Source organism: Microtus oregoni, unplaced genomic scaffold (genome assembly GCF_018167655.1).
Source record: "Microtus oregoni isolate MIOR12 unplaced genomic scaffold, Mior012 000047F_ref0000412, whole genome shotgun sequence".
NCBI classification, from domain to species: Eukaryota; Metazoa; Chordata; class Mammalia; order Rodentia; family Cricetidae; genus Microtus; species Microtus oregoni.
Window position 1 is genome coordinate 15479306 of NW_024543221.1, and position 24639 is coordinate 15503944.

The window sequence follows — 24639 nt, forward strand, 5'->3', positions numbered from 1 at the left end:
TACTTTGGAAGTTTGTGTGTATTTTTATACACAGACTTACATGTATTGTAGGTTTTTCTGTTTTATTTAGGTGGATAATTGGCATGGCCTATTTTCATTAATTGTTGGTGCATGCACATATATATTTATATATTTAGGAATATATAAGAATTATAGTATATATATAAATTTATTAGGAATATGCATATATTTATATATAGAAATTATTATATATTTTATATGTATATTCCTAAATATATAAATGCAGTCTGCTCACTTAGGACTGGTCTTTGGTACTCAGTAATCAGTCGGTGTGTTTTCCCTAGGGAGACCGTTACCTATTTTCGTTTCTCTCTGTCCAGAGCCCTGCACCCTTGTTTTCTATTTCAGGATTTCCTGAAATTTCCTATTCTTGATCAGATCACTTGTATCCTGTTATTCTCCTCTCTGTAGTTTCTCCGGGATCTGTGCTCACCTGTGTTGATCTTTATGGTCCCAGTTTCTCACTCGATATGATCCTGTGCCATCCCTTTACCTGTGAAGTTCAGGATGTCGTTTTCTTTACAGCTGAGTAGCATTTGGTAGCGCGTATACACCACACTTCTGTTCCATTTCTCAGCCGCTGTGACCAGAGAAACAGTGACTGTGGCTGAGGTGTCCACGGGGTAGGGTACTGAGTCCTTTGGGCATCTGCCAGGGAGTGGCTGAACCAGTCTACATACAATGCTACCAACAGTCAGTGAGGGTGGCCTCATCTACAGAGTACGTTCTAAGCCAGCCAGATTACATAGTAAGAGTCGGGCTTTTAAAAGGGGTTTTTTTCCCACTTTTTTTTTTTTTTTTGAGATAGGGTTTCTATATAGCCATGACTGTTCTAGAACTCACTAAGTACACCAGGTTGGTGTCAGATCTAATGAGATCTGCTTGTTTCTGCCTTATGCTTGCTGGGATTTAAGGTATGTGCCATCATGCCTGGAAATTTTCATCTTAAGTATAGAAACCATTAAAAATATATTTATATTTTTATATTTATTATTATTTAAAAGGTTCATAAAATGTGAGATGAGACCATGTAGAAGGGAGCAGCAGGCCGGCCTGCTTTTCTTCCCGCCCGGCCTCTGCACGGCTAGCTTTATACCCATAATAACAATATACAAATTGTATTCTTTTAAACATTGCCTGGCCCATTAGTTCTAGCCTCTTATCGGCTAATTCTCACATCTTGATTAACCCATTTCTAATAATCTGTGTAGCACCACGAGGTGGTGGCTTATCGGGGAAAGATTCAGCATGTCGCCGGGCGGTGGTGGCGCACGTCTTTAATCCCAGCACTCAGGAGGCAGAGGCAGGCAGATCTCTGTGAGTTGGAGGCCAGCCTGGTCTACAAGAGCTAGTGCCAGGACAGGCTCCAAAGCTACAGAGAAACCCTGTCTCGAAAAACTAAAAAAAAAAAAAATAAAATAAAATAAAAGATTCAGCATGTCTGACCTGGTGGCTGGCTCCATGACGTCTGCTTGACTCATTTTTCTTTCTCCCAGAATTCTGTTCTGTCTACTCCACCCACCTGTGTTCTGACCTATCAGGCCAAGCAGTTTCTTTATTAACCAATGAAAGTATGACCCTCCTCCATCAAGACCACCATTGAAATCAAACATGAAATATCTGTGATGTTAGGCAGCCCCTCTACTAATAGCCTCAGCCAATAACCAGTGTGTTTTCTCTTTGGTGTGCAGATTGCTCTCAGCTGTATGGTGAAGCTGGCCAAGGGCCGGCCTCATCTGAGCCGGTCAGTGGTCGACACTCTACTAACTCAGCTGCACAGCTCTCATGATACTGCCCGCATCCTCATGTGCCACTGCCTGGCAGCCATTGCCATGCAGCTGCCAGTACTGGGTGATGGAATGCTTGGTGACCTTGTGGAACTCTACAAGGTGATTGGACGATCGGCCACGGACAAGCAACAGGAACTTCTGGTAAAGAACTGCTTTTAAACCTGCTGTAAATGACTAGAAGCCGGTCTGCTGGGCACTTAACAATGCCAGCGGAAGCAAACGGCAGGTTAGAGTCAGCATGTAGGTACAGCCATGTTCAACATGTGGAAGGCCCTGGCTTCCGTCTCACCACAGAAGTACTTAGAATAGGACAGTACATTTGTTTGTTGGTTTCTTTTGAGACAGAGTCTGACTGTAGCTGGGCAGGCCTTGAACTCATGACAGTTCTCTTGCCTCAGACTCACAAGTGCCAGCTGGGATTACAGTTATGAGTTTCTACATCCAACTAGTTACCAGGAACTTGTTCTATAAGTCAAAAGGAGTCTAGCATCTGAACTGCTCAGAAGCCAAAACTTTGTGAGCACCTTTGGACTTCTGAGTAAGGAAAATCGGTGAGCAGAGTCTGTGCTAAAGTTCCCTGGATCTGAAACACAAGCACTTCCAATAGAAACACTGAGCCTGTACTTTGATTTGGTTTAGAAGCCACGTCTAGGTTTAAAACAGCTTTCTTAGGTAGGCATGGTTGGAACATGCCCATAATCTTAGCATTTTGGGAGGTGGAGGGCTGGAGTTCAAGGGTAACCTCAGCTGCATACAAACAACACAAAACACTGTTGTGAACTTAGAAAATGTTTAAAATTCAATAGTGAACATAAACTCAACCAGATCAGTTTTCCATTACAGGACCTCTCTAGCTGCTTGTCACTCAATTCAGGCTTTCACGCCTTGATATCAGGACGAGGAGATGTAGAAAGGGACAGGAGCAATGGCAGTCTCCAAGGCGGAGTGTTGTTGTACAGTACATAGAAGCCGTACGGTGGGGAAGCAGAATGAGATGACTTTCTCGAGCCTCTGTGGAGGGTTGACACCCACTTCACCATGGGCTGTCACAAGTGGTTACCTGAGAACTCGGTGGCAGTGGTCATGGGGGGACATCATACGGTGACCACAACAGGGATCAATGATACATACATACAAAGAAGCATTTGGGCAAGTTTGTTTGTTTTTCCTTTTATTGAAAGTAGATTTTTTTCTCACATAATATATTGTTTATGTCCCCCCCCCCCCCATACACACTCTTCCTGTTCCTTCCCCATTTCCCCTCCTATCTGGGTCCACTCTCTTTCTGTCTCATTTAGAAAACAGGCTGCTAAGGGATGATGATGCACTAGGATATAATAAACCAACACAGTGGAGTTGGACAGGACAAACAAATAGAAGCGAAAGAGCCCAAGAGAAGGCACGAGAATCGGAAACCCACTACTCACTCAGGAATCCCATAGCCATAATGTCAGGAGCCGAGGTCTTACGATAAGCCAGGTCTCTGGCATAGGACTATGCCTTAGGGGACCAGCCTTGCGCTTCCCTCAACCATTGCAGTATACCTGCAATCAGACACTTATTGTCAATATTTCTTTTTCTTATATCTGCACCTGAAGGATTCTATTTTGCCTATTCCTTGGGCCTCACCACTTATATAGTTACCATTAACTTTTTGATCAATGAGATTATTGTGTGCTAGTGCGGTTGGTACCTCATCTGACGATACATGAGTCAGAGAATCTCCTCCACTTTTGGGAACAGGGTGCTATTATGCCCTGATACAAGAGGGAACCTATTTCAGCCATTACCTTGGCTGTTGTTTTGGGATTAGGAGCCACAGGTGCAGGAACAGGGATTGCCTCTCTTATCACCTCCCAACAGCAATATGCTCAACTTAGTCTGGCAGTAGACAGAGACATCCAGGAATTACAAAAGGGTCTGGAAAACCTAAAAGATTCATTAGTCTCTTTGTCAGAGGTGGTTCTGCAGAATAGACGAGGCCTTGACCTGGTTTTTCTTAAAGAAGGGGGACTTTGTGTTGCCCTTAAAGAAGAATGTTGCTTTTATTCAGATAAAACAGGCTTAGTACAGGATAGCATACAGAAGGTAAAAAATAGTTTAGAAGAAAGAAAAAGAAACAGAGAAAAGCAGGAGTCCTGGTACCAAAACTGGTTCTCCACTTCCCCCTGGCTGTCCACACTTTTGCCTAGTTTATTGGGCCCTCTTATGGGACTATTACTACTATTATCCTTTGGCCCTTGGGCCTTTAAAAAACTAACCCCGCTTTATTAAGACCCAGATTGACGAAATAACAAAGGATTCCATAGCTGTTCATTACCATCGCCTGAACACTCGAGGCTCCATGGAGGACCTCAGAACTCCAGAGACAGAGCAACCTGCAGCCGCTCTCCAATTTTCCACCCTTGCTACACATCCCAAACCCTTTAGGTCCTGGAATCCCTGGAAAAAAATGTTTGGCAGGCAGCACTCGTAATCTTAGGGTGGAGTAGGCATTTAGGAAGGAGGATATACCATGGGCCAGACTAAAGGTGAATACTGGGTTTGGAAAACGCCCTTACTTCTTGTCTGGAAGATGGAATTATTGGTGCCCAAATTGTATCATTATATCTTTTGTTTGAGGAGCTCCTCACAGTCTTTTCATTAATGATAGACGCAGGGGCCCAATGACGGGAGTTAGTGTGGACCCTCGCCTGAATAGCACACCATACAGAGGTTGTAGAAACCGGCTCAACATGGCATGGTGCCAGGCACGAGGAGTGCCCTCCACATGGCCTAAGACAGGGTGCCCTGTGGTCAAAGACCTGCTTACTTTAGGTCTTGCTAGATACCTTTTATTTGAAGAGCTCCAAGGACGGGCGACTTGTGGCAGGACATCCCCCAACCTAAGACAGGGTCCTGGGAACCCTAGGACGGGTAAGGGGGAAAAAGACCTGGTCCCCACTCGACCTAAGAATCATAAGGCACTCCTCTGTTCCCAGGAGAGGTAAATTGCTTCACCATTTGAGAGGAGGGTCTCTCCTTGTCCCAGTCCCTTCTCCTTTAGATCTGACACCGTGGTTGGACTCTGACCTGGTGCCTTCCACTTAATAGCTGCCTGTCTTTATAAAAGGAAGGGGGATCTGTCAGGAGCCGTTTCCTCCTAAAATTATTACACAGGAACCATCGCCCTGGGGTGTCTGCAGAGAACCCCACACCCCTAATGTGTTAAGAAACCGTTCTATTGACAGAGCCTACCCCACACTCAATTAGCTGTTAATAGAGAGCTATCTGTTAGTGGAACCCGCCCCACATTCCAAACTATCTAGAGAACTAGGTGTGTCAACTCGTGGCTTCCTGGCCTATGTGACCTGACCGAAGGTAACCTCCTGGCCTACGTGACCAATGTGAACCACGTGACCAACGTGAACCACGCGACAAGAGTCTAGGCCCCTGTGCCCCCCCCCCCCAATTCCTTATCCTATATAAACTGTAAACCTGTCTCTAATAAACGGAGGCTTCGACAAATCTGCCTAGCCTCCTTCTTCTCTCTTAGCCCATTATCTTCCAGATAGTACCTCTCCATGACCCTGGAATAACTGAACTGCCAGGCAGGTTACAACCCCTAGACTGAGTAACCCGCCAAGGCAATCAACACCATAATCCATATGTAGAGGACCTGGTGTGAACCCATGAGACCTGTGCATGTTTCCTCAGTCTCTGAGCTTTATGCCTTCTGATGTAGAGGGTTGTCTCCTTGGAGCCCTCCGTCCCCTCTGACTGTTACTCTTCTGCCTCCTCTTCCAAGGGTACCCTGAGCCCTAAGATTTGATAGTGACATCCCATGTAGGGCTGAGTGTTCCAAGGTTTCTCACTCTGCAGAATGCCATGGCAAGTCTATTTTGTACTGAAGTGGCATTTGAGTTTTAACGTCTCTCTCTCTCTCTCTCTCTCTCTCTCTCTCTCTCTCTCTCTCTCTATCAGCATTACTAAAAGAAACTTTAAAATGCAGAACATAATGGGTATTTTTGTTTGGAAGGGTTTTTTTGTTGTTGTTGTTATTGTTGTTTTTAACCTGGAAGAATACAGTGAAACATTTGCATCTATAACTTAGATGCACTGAAGAAAACAGTGCTAGGCCAGGCATGGTGGTGCATGCCTTTAATACCAGCACTAGGGATGCAGAGCAAGGGCAGCCTGGTCTACACAGTGAATTCTAGGACAGACAGGGCTATATAGAGACCCCGTCTCAGAAGAAAACAGTATTATTATATAGTTAAGATCTACCCCACCTTCACCTTATCTTAGTTACTTTTCTTGTTGCTATGACAAAATATCTGGCAAAAACAGCTTAAAGAAGGAGGCTCACGTGTGAGAAGCCATCCAGTCCGTCACGGTGGGGAGGGCATGGCTGCCGGAGCCAGAGAGGATGCTTACCTAGCACTATTCACTCAGGATCCTGAGATGTGATTCCGTGCTGCCTTAGATAGGGTTTCTGTTGCTGAAATGAAACACCAAAAAGCCCGTTGGGGAGGAAAGGGTTTATTTATTTGGCTTACATTTTCTTATCATTGTTTGTCATAAAGGAGGTCAGGACAGGAACTCAAGCAGGAGCTGACATGGAGGCAGGAGCTGACACAGAGGCCATGGAGGGGTGCTGCTTACTGGGTTTGCTCCTCATAGCTTGTTCAGCCTGTTTTCTTACATAACCCAAGACCACTAGACCAGGTATAGCACCGCCCACAATGTGCTGGCCTTTCCTCTCAGTCACTAATTGCAGTAATGCTCTATAGGCCTGCCTGCATTGCATAGAGGCCTCTCTCAGCTCCTGCTCTTCAGTGTGCATCGAGTTGACATAAACCATCCAGCACACAAGGGATCTAAACAAGTTGGCAATCAGGGTTAGCTGTAGCATTCCCTGTGTTAGCTCCTCCTCCGTCTCTTTGTGTGCTGTACGTGGATAACCTCAGTAGATGCCCCAAAGTGATATATGCATTGCTTTAAATATCTTAGCTCTATGTGAACATCATGCTACAATTCAGCTTTCATGGTTTGCCTATCTTGCTAGTGATTTATAGTGATCTCTGCATTTCACTGAAATATCTTGCTGTGTGAACGTATCATAATTTATTTGTTCTCAGTTGTGAGCATTTTTTTCTAATTTCTTGCTTTATAAATAGTGCTCTGAGTTAATTAAAAAGGTCGCTTACTGGCTTTAAAATGATAAATAATGTCAACAGAGAACCCATTTTGTCCCTTTTTGCCACGCTTATTCAGTTACTTTGTGTAGGTGTGCGCATGCATGTGTGGCGGTCCAAGGGCGTCTCTCAGAAGTCCATTCTCTCCTTCCACCATGCAGGTCTGAGGTGTTGAATTCAGTTCATCTGGCTTGACAACAGACATGTTTACCTGCTCGGCCATGTCATTGGTCCTAAATTCTGTTCTGTTTTGGTGATCTCTAATTTTTGTCTTTGTCTTTGAGTAAGCTTACATGTCTTTCTTATTTGTTGTCTGTTAGGTAAGCTTGGCTACTGTGATTTTTGTAGCCAGCCAGAAAGCATTGTCTGCGGAAGTAAAGGCAGTGATCAAGCAGCAGCTTGAAAGCGTGTCCAGTGGGTGGACCGTCTACCGGATCGCCAGACAGGCTTCCAGAATGGTACGGGCTTCCTTCCCTCCAGAATGCTGGGTGTCAGTGCACACTCCTTAAATGATGTGGTCATTGTCGTAGTTAGAGTCCAAGTCAAGATGGGAGTTGTCCTGGTCACTGTCCTACTGCTGTGAAGAGACACCGTGACCTAGGCAGCTCTTACAAAAGAGCATTTAACTGGGGGTTTGGTTGCAGTTTCAGGGGCTTTGTCCATTATCATCATGCAGGTGTCTGCAGGCAGGAAGGTGCTGAGGAAGTAACTGGGAGCTTTCTGTCCTGATTCACAGGCAGCAGGCAGAGAGACACTGAGCCATGACTTCTGAAACCTCAGAGCCCACTCCCAGCATCTACTCCAGACAGTAATCTCTTCAGACAGTTTTGCTCCCTAAGGACCAGGTGTTTAGGCTGAGCCATGGGGCCATTCTCAAGAAGAGCTTGTTACTCATGGGCTCTTAGGGTTCCAAAGGAAAGCAACTTTCCTTGTGAGCAGTGGTCTGTCGTGTCGGTGCTTGTCAGTGTGCTATCAGTGGCGGTGCACACTGTCTGGAGCGTTTTAGAACCACTGTGCTGCTGCAGGTTGTCGGAACCAGGGCCACTCCCCCTCCTCTTTCTGGCCCACCATTCTTTCTCCAACCTGATCATTGAATTTTTTAAAGAAATACAAAGTGTAATCGGACCAGAAACCTAAGGCAGAGTGCAGAGAACAGAGTGAGGGGCACGGCTCTCCTCAACAGTGGTTGAAGCAGTGCTCTGCTTCCTGCCATCTTCCACAGGGAGGAACACTGTTGGCCGGATGTTCTGTGTGATGGCATGGCATGCTGGCACCGCAGGCAGGGTCGGACATCTCTGCCTTCAGGTCACTGAACGCGCATTCCCCGACCACCAGGTGACTCGGCCCCCTCAATGGCTCCTGCAGAATGACACACAAGCACTCGGGTTTCTGTGTTCGAGACCAGCGTCTAGACTTGTTACAGTCCACTCCGTTTATTTTCTCTTTGGAACTGTTTTAGTAAAGAACTCGAGGCGTTACGTTATAAAAGCAGCTGGATGTATTTTTTCTGAAGAAGTGTTTAGACTGTCTCAGGGAATTATGTAACGAGATGTGATATTTGGACTTGTTCTGGGTTTGCTGTTACTATAGTAATGGTGTGAATGCCTAGCCTCACTTCTGGCTCCTCCCTTCCTTAGGGCAACCATGACATGGCCCGAGAGCTTTACCAGAGTTTGCTGACTCAGGTCGCATCGGAACACTTCTACTTCTGGCTGAACAGTTTGAAGGAGTTCTCGCATGCCGAGCAGTGTCTCACTGGGCTGCAGGAGGAGAGCTTCAGTTCAGCACTTTCTTGCATTGCTGAGTCTTTGAAATTCTACCACAAAGGGATCGCCTCCTTGACAGTGAGTCCCCATCCTGTCGTGATTGGTGTGGGTGCTATCCTTTCTGCTTTGGGTTATTCTCTTTTGACAACCTTGTGAGGCCTGGTTGTAATCTCAGAATAATACATGTGCACAGAAATAAAACTCTTGCTAGTGTTCTTAGGCTAGTGGAAGCTAATGTTTTGTTTTTATAAAGCACTGGTATCACACATCCTGACAATTGCCGAATTAAGGCAGACAAAGTTAAGTGGGGTAGAAATAGCCTCTTCCTCCAGATTTTCAATTGGTAAGATACTAGCTGGCCCAGTGCCACCACCAGGCACAGGCCCATTCTCCAATCCTGTCTGGCCACTCATAAGTAGAGGTTTGCAGGGTATTTTGTAATGTTAAGGCTTGAACCTGGAGCCTTGTGCATGCTAGGTGAATGCTTTGTCATTGCAATGACCTGGGAGTCTTACTTGACAGCGGTTCTCAACCCTCCTGATGCTGCAACCCTTTAATGCTGTTCCTCATGCTGTGGTGAAAGTATTTTCATTGCGACTTAATAACGGTAATTCTGCTACTGTTATGAATCACAATGTAAATACTTGTGTTTTCCAGTTGTTTTAGGTGACCCTTGTGGAAGGGTTGTTCAACCCCAAAAAATGGTTAGTGATCACCCCACAGGTTGAGAATTGCTGTTATATACTAAGAAAGAAAATGTTGAAAATTCTAATGTGACACTGTTTTAATCCTCTGTGGTTTCGAAATTAACAATCTCCTACAACGCTTACTCTGTCTACCAAGAAAGGATCTCAGAAAGGAGATCCTTAATTTTTCTTACTTTTTGAAATTTCACCAGTTTCTTGAAATGAGCTGCATTCCTAAGTAAAAATGTATTCCCTAAAGTAGTACTTTCTGTATTAGTCAAGGGCATTTCTCCCTAAAAGTGAGGAAGTTATTTATTCAGCATTAAACATTTTTAGAGCATTGTGACACACTTAAAAAGGTGAGTATATTGAGCTGGAACCTATTTGCATATGTTTATAACATATTTTAACTATTATTGAGCCTGAGCCATTCCAAAAGCAGTGTTCCAAATGAAACTAAGAATCAATGTCATAGAGACTGTAGCTATGCAGACTATGTGGTACCTTTGAGATCTACTAAAATTGATTGGCAGGTATTTAAAACAAGCGTATCTAGAGACCCATAACCCTTCCTCCCTCGTCCCCACTTGTGCTTCCCTCTCATGCCCCAGACCCAGCTAAGCCCTGAGCTGCCTCTCCATTCCAAAGGGCAGCTCTTCTGTCTTGACCTTCTGGAGAAGGAAAAGGTTGATAGGCTTTCATCAGGTTAATGAACGCCATAGAAAATTTAAAGGTAAAATTACTGGTTTGGCTCAATAAAATTGTTTCATTTTTTTCTAGTTTATGTAGAATGGGACATTATTCAATGGTAAAAAGTGCTAGGCAGTGTCTTGATGCTCAGTGCTGGCAGCTCTTTCAGAGAATCTAGCTTTGGTTCCTAGCACCCACCCACACAGTGGCTCCTGGCCCTCTATCATTCTAGTTCCAGTGGATCTAACTCCCTCTTCTGGCTTCTGCAGTCATTGCACACAGTGCACAGACATGCATGTGGGCAAAATACTCATTCACATAAAAATAAAAATGATTTTAAAAAGTCTGCTAGGTAAATAGATTCACATAACAGTGAGATGGAAATAGCAGGGCGGGAATAAGCACTGAAGTGAGCTGAGACCATCCTGCCAACTTTGGCCCAGGATGAGAGGAAGTTTGTTTTTCCTTTTCTTGGGGAGCATTTGGGGCAGTTTTGACTATTCCCGGTATTTGCTATTTCTGCTGACCTTAAAACCCAGCTCATCTAAGGTTTAGCCCCAGAGTTGAGAAGAGTAAATGACGTCCCCTTCTCTCTTTGACGGTAGTCAGACTCCCCCTGATATCTGTCCTGCAGGCGCTGTGGCCGTGAAGAACACTGCTCTTGGCTGTGTGTTCTGCAGTAACGTTGCTTTTCGCTCCGCATAGTATACAAGCTCCTCACAGTGGCTTCCTAGGCGCCCATCTTCCTAGCATGGCCAGCGTTCTCTCGTCACTGCATCTGGCTTCTCCTTTGGTTTTAGAATGCATGTTAGAGTCCTAATGTCAGGGCCTTTTGTTTTTCAGTTATTTATCCATGTCATATATACTTACTTGCGCTCCTGTCTCTTCTAAAATAAGTAACATCTAGTAAGTTGATAATAGTAGGTAGGGGTAAGAGAGATAACTTAGTTAAGAGCACTTGCTGCCCTGCTAAGGGACCCAAGTTTGGTTCCCAGCACCCACAACAGGTGACTCACAACTGCCTGTAATTCTAGCTCTAGGAGATCTGAAGCCTTCTAACCTCCTTGGGTACCTCGCACATATAGGGCATACACACACTAATTAAAAATACTAATTTCTGATTAGGTTTATTTTTATTTTATGTGTTTTGCCTGCATGTATGCCTGTGCATGCCTAAGGAAGTTAAAAGAGGGTGTCCTGACCACCTGAAACTGGGGCTACAGGTGGTTATGAGCCGCCATGTGAATGGGTCCTCTGGAAGAGCAGCCAGTGCTGCTGACCTGAGCCATCTCTCAGATGAGCCCATTGGTACGTTTTTTAAATTTGCAAGTAGTAGTAAAGAGGCAGAAGAAATAGGGGATCTCCTTTAGTCTTCCTACAAGAGCAAATCAAACCTAAGACATTAAACACAATTGAAATAGTCTCTGTAGTGTCTTGATGCAAGCTGTTTTGTAACTAGAACAAAATATTGAAAGGTTGAAAATGTCAGCACAGCCTAACATTGAGGATAGATATTTTTCCGTCGCATACAGCGCCTCAAGGGTCTTTGCAGTTGGAGAAGGGTGCAGGCAAATGTGTGCTTCCATAGAGGATGCAGGAGCAGCTGTGCAAGCTCCGTTTGTCATTTGTAAGTAGAGAGCTCCACTGAGGACATTGTGCGCAGCTCAGCCCGATGGAAATGCCATGAGAGACTCCTGGAACCCAGCTCCCGTGCCCAGCACATCAGTGTATTCGAAACAGACATCTTGTAGAGGATGTGCCCACCGTGCCTCTGTATACTATTAAATTAGCACATTTCTAGGATATGCCTTTTATTGAAAACACATTGCTGTGTTCTTCACTAGGACGGTTGCTAACCAGTTGGAGGCTGTGATAGCTCTGCCTGTGCTCCTGGGACTTAAAGCCCCTACCCAGTCTGTGGCTGCTACTTTGTGCTCTTGCACACTTCCCTCTTGTGCTTCTGTCCTCCTGAACGTCTGTGTGTGATAAGCCACTCTCTGGTGTTCTCTCTACAGCATCAGCTCAGAAACTCTTTAAGTTACTGTGGGCTAGCAGGCAGCTTTGAGGCAGTGAGGCTGTCTAGAAACATGTTTCTGCCCCCTTTGTCTTCCTTTCCTCACTGTCCAACTTTTTGGCACACTAGTAACGGTTTTGGTAATGGGAACCACAGACTGGAAAGGTAGGAGAGTGTTAAGATTTAGGGAGATGATGTCTTTGAACCTTCTGAGGTGGTGTCTTAGTGATAATTTATTTAGCAAGCTGCGTGCTAAATGCAGGCAGCGAGGAACCTCTGAATGTCAACAAGGTTTTCAGGCGATGCCACAATGGTGAGTTTCCCTGATGTTGTTAGATCATTCTCATTGTGGTGTAGGTATTTCCCCATCAGTGTTACTATGACCTGTGCATGAACTGGGACAAATGCAGTCCTCCCTTGGCTTTCAGGAAGACAGATCCGAGACGTTCAAACAGCCACAGGTGTCCAAGTCCTTGGATGCTCACGTCCCCCATTAAACAGGTGCAGCTCTTACACGTACTCCGTGCACGCCCCTCCTGTGCCTTCATCATCTCCAGGTCTCTTACAGTCCTAGCGCAGCGTAAGTGCTGTCTAAATAACTGTTGTGCTGCTGTGCTGTCCTGGGGTGTTTTAAGGAGAAAAGGCAAGAAGCAGTCCGTTCATGTTCATTCAAGTGCATTTTTTACTGGGCATTTTTTAATTAGATTTGGTTGAGTCTAGAGTGGCGGGTTACTTTGTATTAAACTTCTTCCTTTATTCCAGGCTGCCAGCACACCACTGAACCCCTTAAGTTTTCAGTGTGAATTTGTAAAACTCAGGATCGATCTTCTCCAAGCCTTCTCGCAGCTCATTTGTACTTGTAACAGCCTGAAGACAAGCCCTCCCCCTGCAATCGCCACCACAATTGCCATGACCTTAGGGAACGATCTGCAGAGGTGCGGCCGGATCTCCAATCAGGCATGTCTTGATTTCTCTCTATTGTGGATATTATTTGGATTTCAGAAATTTTTGAAGATGAAAGGTTGTACAGTTAAAATCAGTGGTGTGTGTCAAATACTTACTCGTCTGTATGGCAGATTAATATGATGTGCTGTTTAGACAGCCTTGGTCCTGAGAGAAGGAGTGACATTGGAGAGTTGGGAATGTCAGTCATGGTATTAGTTATCTCAGTGACACTTGAAGAGACTGAAACACAAGTGTCTTGTTTCTAGACATCGTTAGCAAATTATTACACACCGTGAGCATGTATAGACGTCGTTAGCAAATTATTACACACCGTGAGCATGTATAGATGTCGTTAGCAAATTGTTAACACACCGTGAGCATGTATAGACGTCGTTAGTAAATTATTACACACCATGAGCATGTATAGACGTCGTTAGTAAATTATTACACACCGTGAGCATGTGTAGACGTCGTTAGTAAATTATTACACACCGTGAGCTTGTGTAGATGTCGTTAGTAAATTATTACACACCGTGAGCATGTATAGACATCGTTAGCAAATTATTACACACCGTGAGCATGTATAGACATCGTTAGCAAATTATTACACACCGTGAGCATGTATAGACGTCGTTAGCAAATTATTACACACCGTGAGCATGTATAGACGTCGTTAGTAAATTATTACACACCGTGAGCTTGTATAGACGTCGTTAGTAAATTATTACACACCGTGAGCATGTATAGACGTCGTTAGCAAATTATTACACACCGTGAGCATGTATAGACACTGTTAGTAAATTATTACACACCGTGAGCATGTATAGACGTCGTTAGCAAATTATTACACACCGTGAGCATGTATAGACACTGTTAGTAAATTATTACACACCGTGAGCATGTATAGACATAGTTAGTAAATTATTACACACCATGAGCATGTATAGGCACTGTTAGTAAGTTATTACACACCGTGAGCATGTATAGCTTCCTTTGCCATCTTTGTTGATTTTATGTAATAAAGTTATGAAAATGATAACACAATTTCTATTTGAACTGTTACTGAGGATGAGTTTTCTGTGCTTTAATTTTTATGTTTTTCCTCCTTTTTAGATGAAGCAATCCATGGAAGAGTTCCGAAACCTTGCTTCCCGGTACCGAGATCTTTATCAGGCGTCCTTTGATGCCGACTCAGCAACTCTGAGGAATGTAGAACTGTATCCTCTGTCATTTGGAAGACCTTGTTCTTGGGACGTGTTCTCCCAAATACAGAGTAAATTTGCTCAGTCAAAAATACAGATTTGCTAATCCTTATGTTTGTTACAATTAATTAGCAATTTCTTCCTTAGAAATTAAATAGGAGCACATAGCTTCACTCTTAAATTTAATCTTTTTAAAAGGGCTGGCTTCCTGGTGGTCCAGTCCACCTTTGGAAGATCTACCACAGCCCTGAGTCGTGCCCAGGGCAGTGACACAAGCCTGTTGTCCCCAGTGCTAAGGAGACTGAGAATTAGTTGGCCCAGGAGGTGGAAACCAGCCAACAACTCTGGAAGGCCTTTCTCAAAACAATGCCAGTCAAGCCCGGGTCCCATCAGCCAGGAGCCTTGTGCTCTCTTGAGCAGCTACATCACAGTACATGGCTCGTAGCTAACAACCCTTGGTGATGGCCACCACCACCTCCGTTCCCTCGATCCTCCAGGAACCATCCATCTTTTCTTATTTACAACTCCCAGTCTTATTGGAAAGAGGGGAAAACTGTTCTGAAGTTGTTAGGCTTGTGAGTTCGCAGTTGTTGGAGTTTTAATTGATTGATTGATTGATTGAAGCTTAATGAATGCTCAGGATCCTCTGCCATAGGAGTGCATACAAGAGAGTCAGATCACAGCGGAGGAGCCATCCAAACAAAAACTCGGCAGTTGGCTCTCCTCGCTTCCTTCCTTCTCTCTGATACCTTCTTCCTTCTTTCCTTCCTCCCTCCTTTCCTGTATCAACGGAAATTCATTGTTGTTTCATTGTTTGTTTGAAACTCCCAGGAAGTGCTGCTTTATCTAAGGTAAAAATCAGCAGGGCTGTAATTGGCCATGAAAGGGCGTGCCTGTAGCCCTAGCTACTTGGGAGGGAGGCTGAGGCAGGAGGATTGAGACCTTGTCGTCCCTCCCCCCCCCCCCCCCCCCCCGCAAAAAAATGTTTAAGACAGGGTCAGGGTCTCTCCGTAACCCTGGCTCTCCTAGAACTCGCTGTGTAGATCAGGCAGGCCTCAAATTCACACAGCTGCATCTGGTTCTTTTTCCTGGGTGCTGGGCTAAAGCTGTGTGGCACTACTGGCTCCTTACGAAAGCAGTTTAAAGGCGGGGGTACATCGGTAGCTCAGTGGTGGGAGCGTGTGTGCAGCATGTACAAGGCCCGGGGGTCAGTCCCTGGGGGGTGGGGTCCCACGTTGAGCTCTGAAACACCCTGCCTGGAAAGGGTTTAAATTGCTGGTGTAGACAGCGTGTACTCTGTAAAGAAAAAAAGCACAGTGTTCATGTTTACTCATTTAATATTCTAATAGCAAAAAGTGTGAGGCAGGTCTTTATGTTCTCCTGTGTGACTTAACGCTGCTCTAGACAGCAGCAGAGCTGCTTACTGATATCTCATGCCATAGAAGCCCTGGTTTTGGATCCAGAGTCAGCAAGGTGAGTTGAATGATGCTTGCTTTATAAAATTGCAAATACATTGTTACCTGATGATCAGTCGCAGTAGTGTTTTGGAAAGAAAAGAAAGGAGAGCCGGAGAACTCTTCCTGGTTGCCTAAGGTCACAGAGCTAGGACAAAAAGATGTAGAGGAACCGCTTCCCTCTGCATTTACAGCCTTGACCTGGAAAGAAAACTGAGAAACAAAATTGGCAGAATATGCTGTGCTGGGGGAATTGAGTTAATAACTCAGAGTTGAACTTCATTTGTGTATGTATGTATGTATTGCCTATATATGTGTCTCTATGATGGTGTCGGTTCCCCTGGAACTGGAGTTACAGACAGCTGTGATCAGCCATGTGGATGCTGGGAATTGAACCTGGATCCTCTGGAAGAGCAACCAGTGCTTTTAACTGTTGAGCCATCTCTCCAGCCCCTGAAAGTCGAACTTTCCCCAAACCAGAAGATCCTCCTTATTTGCTTTATTTTTTTTAAATATTTATTTATTATATATACAGTGTTATATATGCCTGTAGGTTGGAAGAGGGCACTAGATCTCATTTTGGATCTTTGTGAGCCACCATGTGGTTGCTGGGAGTTGAACTCAGGACCTTTGGAAGAGCAGCCAGTGCTCTTAACCTCTGAGCCATCTCTCCAGCCCCTTATTTGCTTTATTAAAAATTCCTTTTCCTTCCCCCAATAACTAATTATTCAGAATAGTTATGTTCACTAAAGACTGTGGGAGCCCTCTGTTTCACTCCGCACTTGGCTCACCAGGTGGTCAGTGCCATCTCTGTTAGAATGTCCGTCTCAGTGGTGCAGCTATTTTTCTTCCACTTACTGCATCCATTGTAATATGTTTATTTCTTGATGAAATTTAAAGTGTAGAACAGAGCCCTGGAGTCGGGCAGATGTGACTACAAATATCTCATTCTTCACCACTCACTCTGAGAAGGTATTTGTTCTCACTTAGGCACAGTCTCTCTTTCCCAGGCCCTGAAGAGTGAATGAGCAGCTGTCTGTGTGCCTCACTGAGTGCCGTACACATAGCAGCTCCGAAAGGATCTACAGGAACAAGTGTGTGCCTGGTGTAATCACCTGCGCTGCACCCACTTCCAGGTAGCCCTCTTCAAGTTTATATAGGACTCGGGAGTTTTGCTCCTTACCTATCAGAAATATTTCAGAGGAAGGACAGGAAGGAATCTGTCTAAGCTTTCCTAGCGCGCTGTCCCAGAATCCCCTGCTCGTTCAGTGCTTTCCCTTCCAGGCTCTGTGCTGACACCGTTCCCTCAGCCATGGCTGAGTCTGGTGGCATGCTGACCTATGGACCTGTCTGTGTTCCTGTCTGTCTCTTAGATGATGCCTTTTCAGTACGTTACTTGCTGTCCCTCCAGTGTCTTTTTTCTCATATGCTAACAAATTCAAAGACCTTCGTGCTGGTAGTTAAGAATTACATTTGTAGTCAGATTTGGGTTTAAATTCCAGCTTGTCGATGAATAGTTGTACAAATGGAGGCAGGTTAGCCTTTCCAAGTCTCATTCCCTCATCTGTGATTGGAAATAACTTCAGTTTTTCAAAGATGAAGTGAGAACGTGGACCATGTTCAGCAGGTGCGTGCGGCATTGAAGGGTTAACTGTGCTGGTCTCTGCTTCAGCTTCCAAGAGTATGGATCCGCTGGGGCTGCCCACGCTGACAGTGAGTACGAGAGAAGAATGATGGCCGTTTACAGCCACGTCCTAGAAGAGGTGGAGGCGCTCAACCGGAAATATGCCCCTGTTTCCTACATGGTAAGTGGCATTTGTTTTGCTAAGTTTTTATCATTGAGGAAGTGGATATTTAGTTAAATCATCTCTAACAATGTTTTATTAAAACGTAATTGTAAAGAACATGCAGATTAAAAATGTCACACAAAGAGGTTAGCTACACCCACACTCTGTGCCTGTCATTGGACTTCTGTGCACTTAGAGTCCCTGTTCTGAAGTCTCAGGGCTGCTTGTTGAGTGTATTTTATGCATTCAGCCAGCACAGATATCAGTGATAAGGATTAAATAGTCCCATCCATGGCAGCACTTAGCCCATCTCCTGACTTGATGACCACACTAACATATCAAGTCTCATGTGTCCAGGTGCAGACAACTTTGATCAAATCTGACTTGCCTAGGTGCAGACCAACTTGTTTGTTTTATTTACTCTTTCGAAACAACCAAATTGAAGTTGAGGTAATTCTTAACTCTGTCACCAAGCTAGAATCACTTTGGGAGCTTTTAAAAATTCATCCCTCAGACCACCCCCAATGACCGTTGACTCTAAATCTGGAATGGAGGCCCGGCACACGTATTGTGATTCCAGAGTTAGGTGCTGGGTTTGAAGGTGTGTGCCACACCCGGCCTGCCTCTGGCAGGTTTAATCAGCATGATCCTATCATAAGGTAAGGGAGGACACTTCAGAAGCTTCCATGTGATTCTGTCATGCTGCAGTGGTGAAAACACACAGAAAATAAAACTAGTAAGTCTAATTTGAAAAAAATAAGAAATTAAAATGTAAGGTAGAAATCTGTGATTGTGTGTGTGTGTGTTGACTAATTTGTGTACTGCATGTGTGCCTGGTACCTGAAGGAAGCCAGAGGAGGATGTCAGATTCCCTGGTCTGGAGTTACAGATGGTTGTGAGCTTCCATGTGTGCAGGGAATTGAAACCAGGTCCTCTGGAGAAGCAGCCAGTGCTTTTAGCCACGGAGCCATCTCTCCAGCCCACTGATCGCATCTCTTGACATGAATGATTGAGTTCATGTGGGTTGTGGACGTTGCACCTTCTTGCTGAATGGTGTGTGCTCTTGAAAGCATTTGTATGAGCACATGTGTTTCCAGCTCTGCCCTGAACATGCTAAGTTGTAAGTTTGCAGGTTTCTTTTCAGCTGACTTTCTCTTTCCCACAGCACACAGCATGCCTCTGCAATGCCATCATCGCCTTGCTGAAAGTTCCTCTTTCATTTCAGAGATACTTCTTTCAGAAACTGCAGTCCACCAGCATCAAGGTAGGGCAGAAAGAACACGTAATGTTTAAAGACTAGCTAAGTAGGGCTGGAGAGATGGCTTATTGAGTAACAACAGCACCTGATATCCGAGCTCAGTCCCCAGGGCCTGCACGGTGGAAGGGAATGACTCCTACAGGTTGTCCTCTGACCTGCATGTGTGTGCATGGCACCCATACCCCAACACACACACACACACACAAATACACAAATGTAGTAAGAATCAGCTAGCTAGCTTCTGAAGATGTAATGGGACTTAGCTAAGGTTTATCATCTTCACTTCGGCATAGATAAAAATTTAGTTTTAAGACGTTAGTTGGCTGCTTTTACTCCCTTTATTGGATGATTTGAGGAAGGATAGGGGCTTGAAAGTTACTGTAAGACAAGCCTTGGGGTAACGGGAGTCCATCGTTGTCTCTTACCTCCAGAAATAAGTTCTTAGAAGTCTGTTGTAGTTGCCTGCCCACGTCTTGAACTGAGTCTGTATGAGAGAAGATCCAGCTTTGGTCAAAGCAGGCCAGTGCAGCATCACCAACCTAACTTCCAGGCACTCTTGCCTTTGGAGGATGAGTTTGGAGAACTAACCCACAAAGAGAGTTAGTGTATTGAAAAACTTCAGCCACTCAGAATTGAAAAGCTATTTTTGAATGATTGGGAAAAATGGAGATTGTCCCTAGAGAAAGCTTGGATTCTGCCTGTCAGTGAACTTTTGCATCCATTTAATGTTTTTGGTTGGAACTAGCATTTCAAAAAGACCTTAATCATCAGAAAAGCTGATTATGGAAGGGAGCAGGCCTAAGGCAAGCTGTCTGCACAGTCGATGACAAGGTCAGCGGCTCAGTAACGTCAGGAAACTCATTCCCTTCACCTTTAGCCAAATTTGAGCTTTCTACAGTTGAGGCGCATCTGGGGTTTACACTGCGCTTTTAAAGAAAAGCTGTAAGTTAGAAATATTACTCAGCAACCTTGAGGCCTTGGGATCAGTCCCCAACACCCAAATTGCTTGCGTTCTGTAGTGGCATTTCATTTGTATTTTAGTAAATAAAGCTTGCGTGAAGTTCAGAGAGAAAAACAGTCACCCTTGTCAGCCTTACAGACTAGACAGTGGTGACACACATCTTTTCCCAGTAGCCACACTAGTTTGCCATAGAAACTGGGCGATAGTGGTACATGCCTCACTTACAGTCTCATTCTGAGATTCCTGGAGACAGGATCACCTTTTCGGACTGAGGTCGAGGTAAGAGCCAGTGACTGGCTTCTTTGCTTTTCTGACCTTCATGTTGAACCCCAATTTCTGTCTCTGGATTTTTATTAATCGTGCTACAGGGTTCATTGTGGAAACTTTTTTTAAATAACATGCTAACTTAGTTCAGTGAATTATCTTAGAATTTTAAGTTTGTTTGCATTTGAATCCAGTCTATTTAAATTACTTGAGACAGTTGCCCAGAATTTTTTTTCCTAGAATAAAGATGTCTCCAGTGGACATGAAAATCATGCATAGCCTTTCACCTGAGGAGTGTTCATTGCATCCCCTCCCTGAGCAGAGCCCTGGCAGACAGCGCCTTTGCCTGTTTCCCTCACACGGCCTGGCCGAGTGAAAGCTCAGAGCTGTTGAAAAGGAGCCTGGGGGATCTTGACTGGGAAGTTCATCTGCAGGGTGGTGCCTCCCCAATGAGGTCCTGGAGTGGCTTATGTGCTCAGTGCGCCAGGTGTTGGAGTAAGCTTGGTTCAGGCTGTCATCACTTATGCTACTGTTTCCCCAGCTTGCTCTGTCCCCGTCTCCCCGGAACCCAGCAGAGCCCATTGCTGTCCAGAATAACCAGCAGCTGGCCTTGAAAGTGGAAGGCGTTGTTCAGCATGGCTCCAAACCAGGACTCTTCCGCAGAATTCAGTCCGTGTGTCTGAGTGTTTCTTCCACACTGCAGAGTAAATCCAGCCAAGACTACAAGGTAACTCGCGTGAGGAAGAACTGTGTGCAGCATGCTGGCCCCAGGTGGGGCTCTCCTCTGCTCAGGCAGCTTCATTTCCATTGGACAGGGTCATAATAACAACAGCACAGCTGAGGCCTGGGCAGAAAGTTACTTGGTGTTTCTCTTTTCTCTGCTTGAACCAGATAGTGGGCAAAGCATTCCAGCAGAGATCAGAACACGAGTTCTGTGATTCTGAGAGCAGCACAGAACTATGTGACCATGTGCCTCTGATCAGGTTTCCCACCCTGCCTAGTCCCATGCAACTCAGAGACCTCACCCCCTCATGCCTACTTCCTTTCCTGAAACCTTGTTCATAAGACCCACCTCCTCTCGAGCCATCTTGGGGCTCCACCTCCTCAGGAGGAGGGCTGCCTGCTGTGGGCTTAACGTACAGGGAATCTTGGGACTTCGTTTCCTTGAGGTGTCAGGAAGTAGGTAAGTGTTCACTAGCATCAATCAGGCTGTGTGCTGTGTGACCGTCTGCCCTGATAGGGTTCCCCATCAGCATCGCTCAGCAGTTGATACTGCCATCCAAAGCCAGGATACTGCGTATGGTCACGTGCAGCACCACTGTCTCTGCTTAGACATTTCATCCACAGTATGTGCCCAGGTTACTCTGGCATATTTAAATCTATGTAACAAGAAGTAAGGTTTAAAAGGAGCATTTCAAGGCTGGGGAGATGGCTCCGTGAGTAAAGTACCTGCTTGCAGTCACGAGGACCTGAATTTGGAGTCCCACAACCCATGTAAAAAGCTGACCCTGAGTGAATGCCTGGAACTCAATGACCAGCCCCCCTGGCCAAATCCATGAGAACCAAGTTCACTGAGACCCTGTCTCAGAAAATAAAGGTGGAGTGTGATTGAGGAAAAACCCCAGCATTGACCTCTGGCCTCCACTATGCGTATGTGCTCACAAGTACATGTTTGTGCACATGTATACACACACCCAAGCATTTCTTTATCATCAGAATTTTAGGCTAAAAAGCTGCAGGAAGGACTGGTGTGGTCACCTCTGTCACTTCATTTTCTTGGGTGATTGTAGGGATAGCCCAGCCCCTTAGAGGGCGTGTTCGCCTCAGGCTAATGTTTACATATAAATCTGGTGAGCATGAGCCCCAACGCTCTTTTTTTTGTATTTCCTGCTCATCTGGATTCCTGGTGTTGTAAGCTATCCCTTCATTAAAATTTGCTGTTTCATATAAAGCTAGCCTGGTTATGGTTACAGGTGATATCCTCTCACCCTGCACCCTGACTACTCTGAGAAGGCCCAGCCTCCATTCTCTCCTCATCTTTCTTTTGATTGATGACTCAGAACAGGAGCCCTTAGCCTCCCCATAAGTACTTCGCGAACGACGCCCGGAGGGCTGTGTGGGCTGTGTTTAGAATAACCATATGGTTGAGTGGTCTCAGCCTGGAAACTGGAATGAGAATTCATGTAGCTTGTCCTTAGACAGGGCCTGGCTCCTAGAGAACACTGAGCAAGCAGCTCGTGCTGATGTTTAACAATTCTTGTGTTGTAGATCCCCATTGACAGCATGACCAATGAGATGGAGCAGAGGGTTGAGCCACACAATGATTACTTCAGCACCCAGTTCCTGTTGAACTTTGCTGTCCTTGGAACACATAGCATTACAGTGGAGTCCTCCGTGAGAGACGCCAATGGCATCGTGTGGAAGACCGGCCCCAGAACTACCATGTTTGTCAAATCCCTGGAGGACCCCTATTCCCAGCAGATCCGTCTACAGCAGCAGCAAGCCCAGCAGCCTTTGCAGCCACAGCCACAGCCACAGCCTCGAAGTGCCTACACCCGGTTTTAAGTGTGCTCCAAGCACACTGCACAGCCGTCAAGCTGCAAGAAGAGTAGATCTTCGTGTGCATCGAGTGTAAATGTCGCAGTGTAAAATCCATGGCTCACTAATGTCTGTCATGTGGCATTCTGGAGGTTGTTTAAGAAGTCCCCGGCTCCCAGCCAGAAGATTACACCTTCTTCATTTCTTAAACCCAGTCTTCTGCCTCGCACTTAGCATTTCTGTTGTTCTTTCTGGCTGGTGAGCTTTTCTTCCAAGGAGCGGTCACAGATCAGTGGTAGATTTGACTGGTCTCTACCAGAATGATTGTGCTGACCAGCCCAGACCTGGAGTGGGAAATTCTGTCTAGTGCGTGCAGGGTTCATTCAGGGCCAGAGACTGAGACCTTCTCGACCGGGAACCTGTGGTCCACAGTCCGGCTTCCTCCTGCATCGTTGCCACCTCCTATCTGTCTCCTACACTAGAGCAATGCTAGTTTTGGTCTTTAATTGATCCAAAATTTAATTTCTATGTAGTGTGTTGTTTTTTGTGGCATGTGACTATAACACAGATGTTTTACATTTTTTTCTCGAAGTGAACATGGCTCCCATATAATGTCTTCCTTTTAATGTAGAAGGGACAGATCCTTCCCTGTGGTCTCTACTGAAGGAGGTGCGGACTCTGCACTTGATGTCTACATAGCAGTTTGCGTGGCCGGTGCTCAGGGAACAGCGATTGATGGTTAGCCAGAGAAGCCCTTATTCTGTTTTAGTCCTAGTTGAAAACTGTGTGACAACATACTTGAACTTTATACCGGGCATGTTTAACTGTCCTTGTGTAAGTGCTCAGTGTTTGGAGACCACGGTTAGTAGACAGGAGCAGTGCAGCCACTGAGAGCGGGAGCCCTGGATTCCTATGTGAATAAATCTCTTCATTTCTATGCCTGGGTCTTACTTTGTTCTCTCCACAGACATTCTGATAGAAGGCTTGAGTTGCTGTTTTTAAACACTGTTTGGTTTTTTGTTTGTTTTTCCTGTCACATTACCTCTGGGGCTGAGAAGTGATTGACAGCTTGGGTTCCCTGAGGTCACTTTGCTTTATGAGATGTTGCTCCTGAATAGCAAATTCTGCTTGTCATAGCATGTGCGAGTCTACAGTTTCCACTGTAAGTGATGTCCCCCAGAGCCACCAAGAGCACAGAGTGCACAGTCTGCACTTGGTCAGCGTCTGGGGACACTTCCAGAGCTCCAGGGAAGACCTGTGTGGAGCCCGCTGTCCTTTGCTGAGTCAGTGTTCCGCTTTGGCTCTACTTTAGTCTCTACAAAATGACTGAATCGGGCTAGACTTCTCCAGTCTAATTTACCAGGTGACTGAAGAACTAAAAATGAAAAAATTGGGGAAATAATGTCTTCAATGATGATTCAACTAAGGGCCAAGGACCCCATCCACTTATTCTGCCACGAGCCTGACTGAGTCCTCAGAAAAAGACTTTGTGGTGGTGCAGGCCTCTATTTTTTTTAATTTTATTAACTTTTATTGAGCTCTACATTTTTCTCTGCTCCCCTCCCTGCTTCTCCACTCCCTTTCAACCCTCTCCCAAGGTCCCCATGCTCCCAATTTACTAAGGAGATCTTGTCATAGAAAAAGACTTTTTATGTTTGCTTGCTTTTGTTTATCTGTTTGTTTGTTTGTTGGTTGGTTGGTTTTTTTTTGGATACAGGGTTTCTCTGTGTCGCTCAGACTCACCCTGGAACTCACTCTGTAGACCAGGCTGGTCTCAGACTGCCTCTGTCTCCTGAGTGCAGGGATTAAAGGTGTACACCACCATGCCCAGCCTCAAAACCTCTTTTAATAACATAAAATTTGGGGAAGTCATAAAAGAAATTGGTGGCTTACTATATTTGTTTTCTTTCTGGAGAATTCTACCATGAAACAGTGCTAGAGACCTGAAATTCACTCTGTAATACAGGCTACTTAAAAGCAAAAACGATAGGGTGAGCATGACGGTGCACAACTTTAATCCCAGCATGGAGGTTGCAGGGTTGGGTAGAAGCAGGCAAATCTCCGAATTTGAGGCCAGCCTGGTCTA

General features: G+C 45.2%; 1 protein-coding gene across 2 annotated transcripts in view; it reads left to right on the plus strand.

Annotated features, from left to right (window-relative positions):
• The window catches only part of Ints7 (integrator complex subunit 7), a 57447-nt gene extending 33957 nt beyond the window's left edge, over window positions 1-23490 (plus strand). Inside the window, exons 11-20 of one of the 2 annotated variants that reach the window (XM_041635457.1) lie at window positions 1713-1952; window positions 7309-7446; window positions 8626-8832; window positions 12907-13101; window positions 14203-14306; window positions 15696-15764; window positions 17418-17550; window positions 18758-18796; window positions 20557-20742; window positions 22284-23490. In XM_041635457.1, the coding sequence (XP_041491391.1) occupies window positions 1713-1952; window positions 7309-7446; window positions 8626-8832; window positions 12907-13101; window positions 14203-14306; window positions 15696-15764; window positions 17418-17550; window positions 18758-18796; window positions 20557-20742; window positions 22284-22580 (1608 nt within the window). In that variant the 3' untranslated portion in view covers window positions 22581-23490. Of the gene's footprint in view, window positions 1-1712; window positions 1953-7308; window positions 7447-8625; window positions 8833-12906; window positions 13102-14202; window positions 14307-15695; window positions 15765-17417; window positions 17551-18697; window positions 18797-20556; window positions 20743-22283 lie in introns of both variants that reach the window. The other variant, XM_041635456.1, reaches the window with a different exon arrangement.
• Window positions 23491-24639: the final 1149 nt, after the last annotated feature.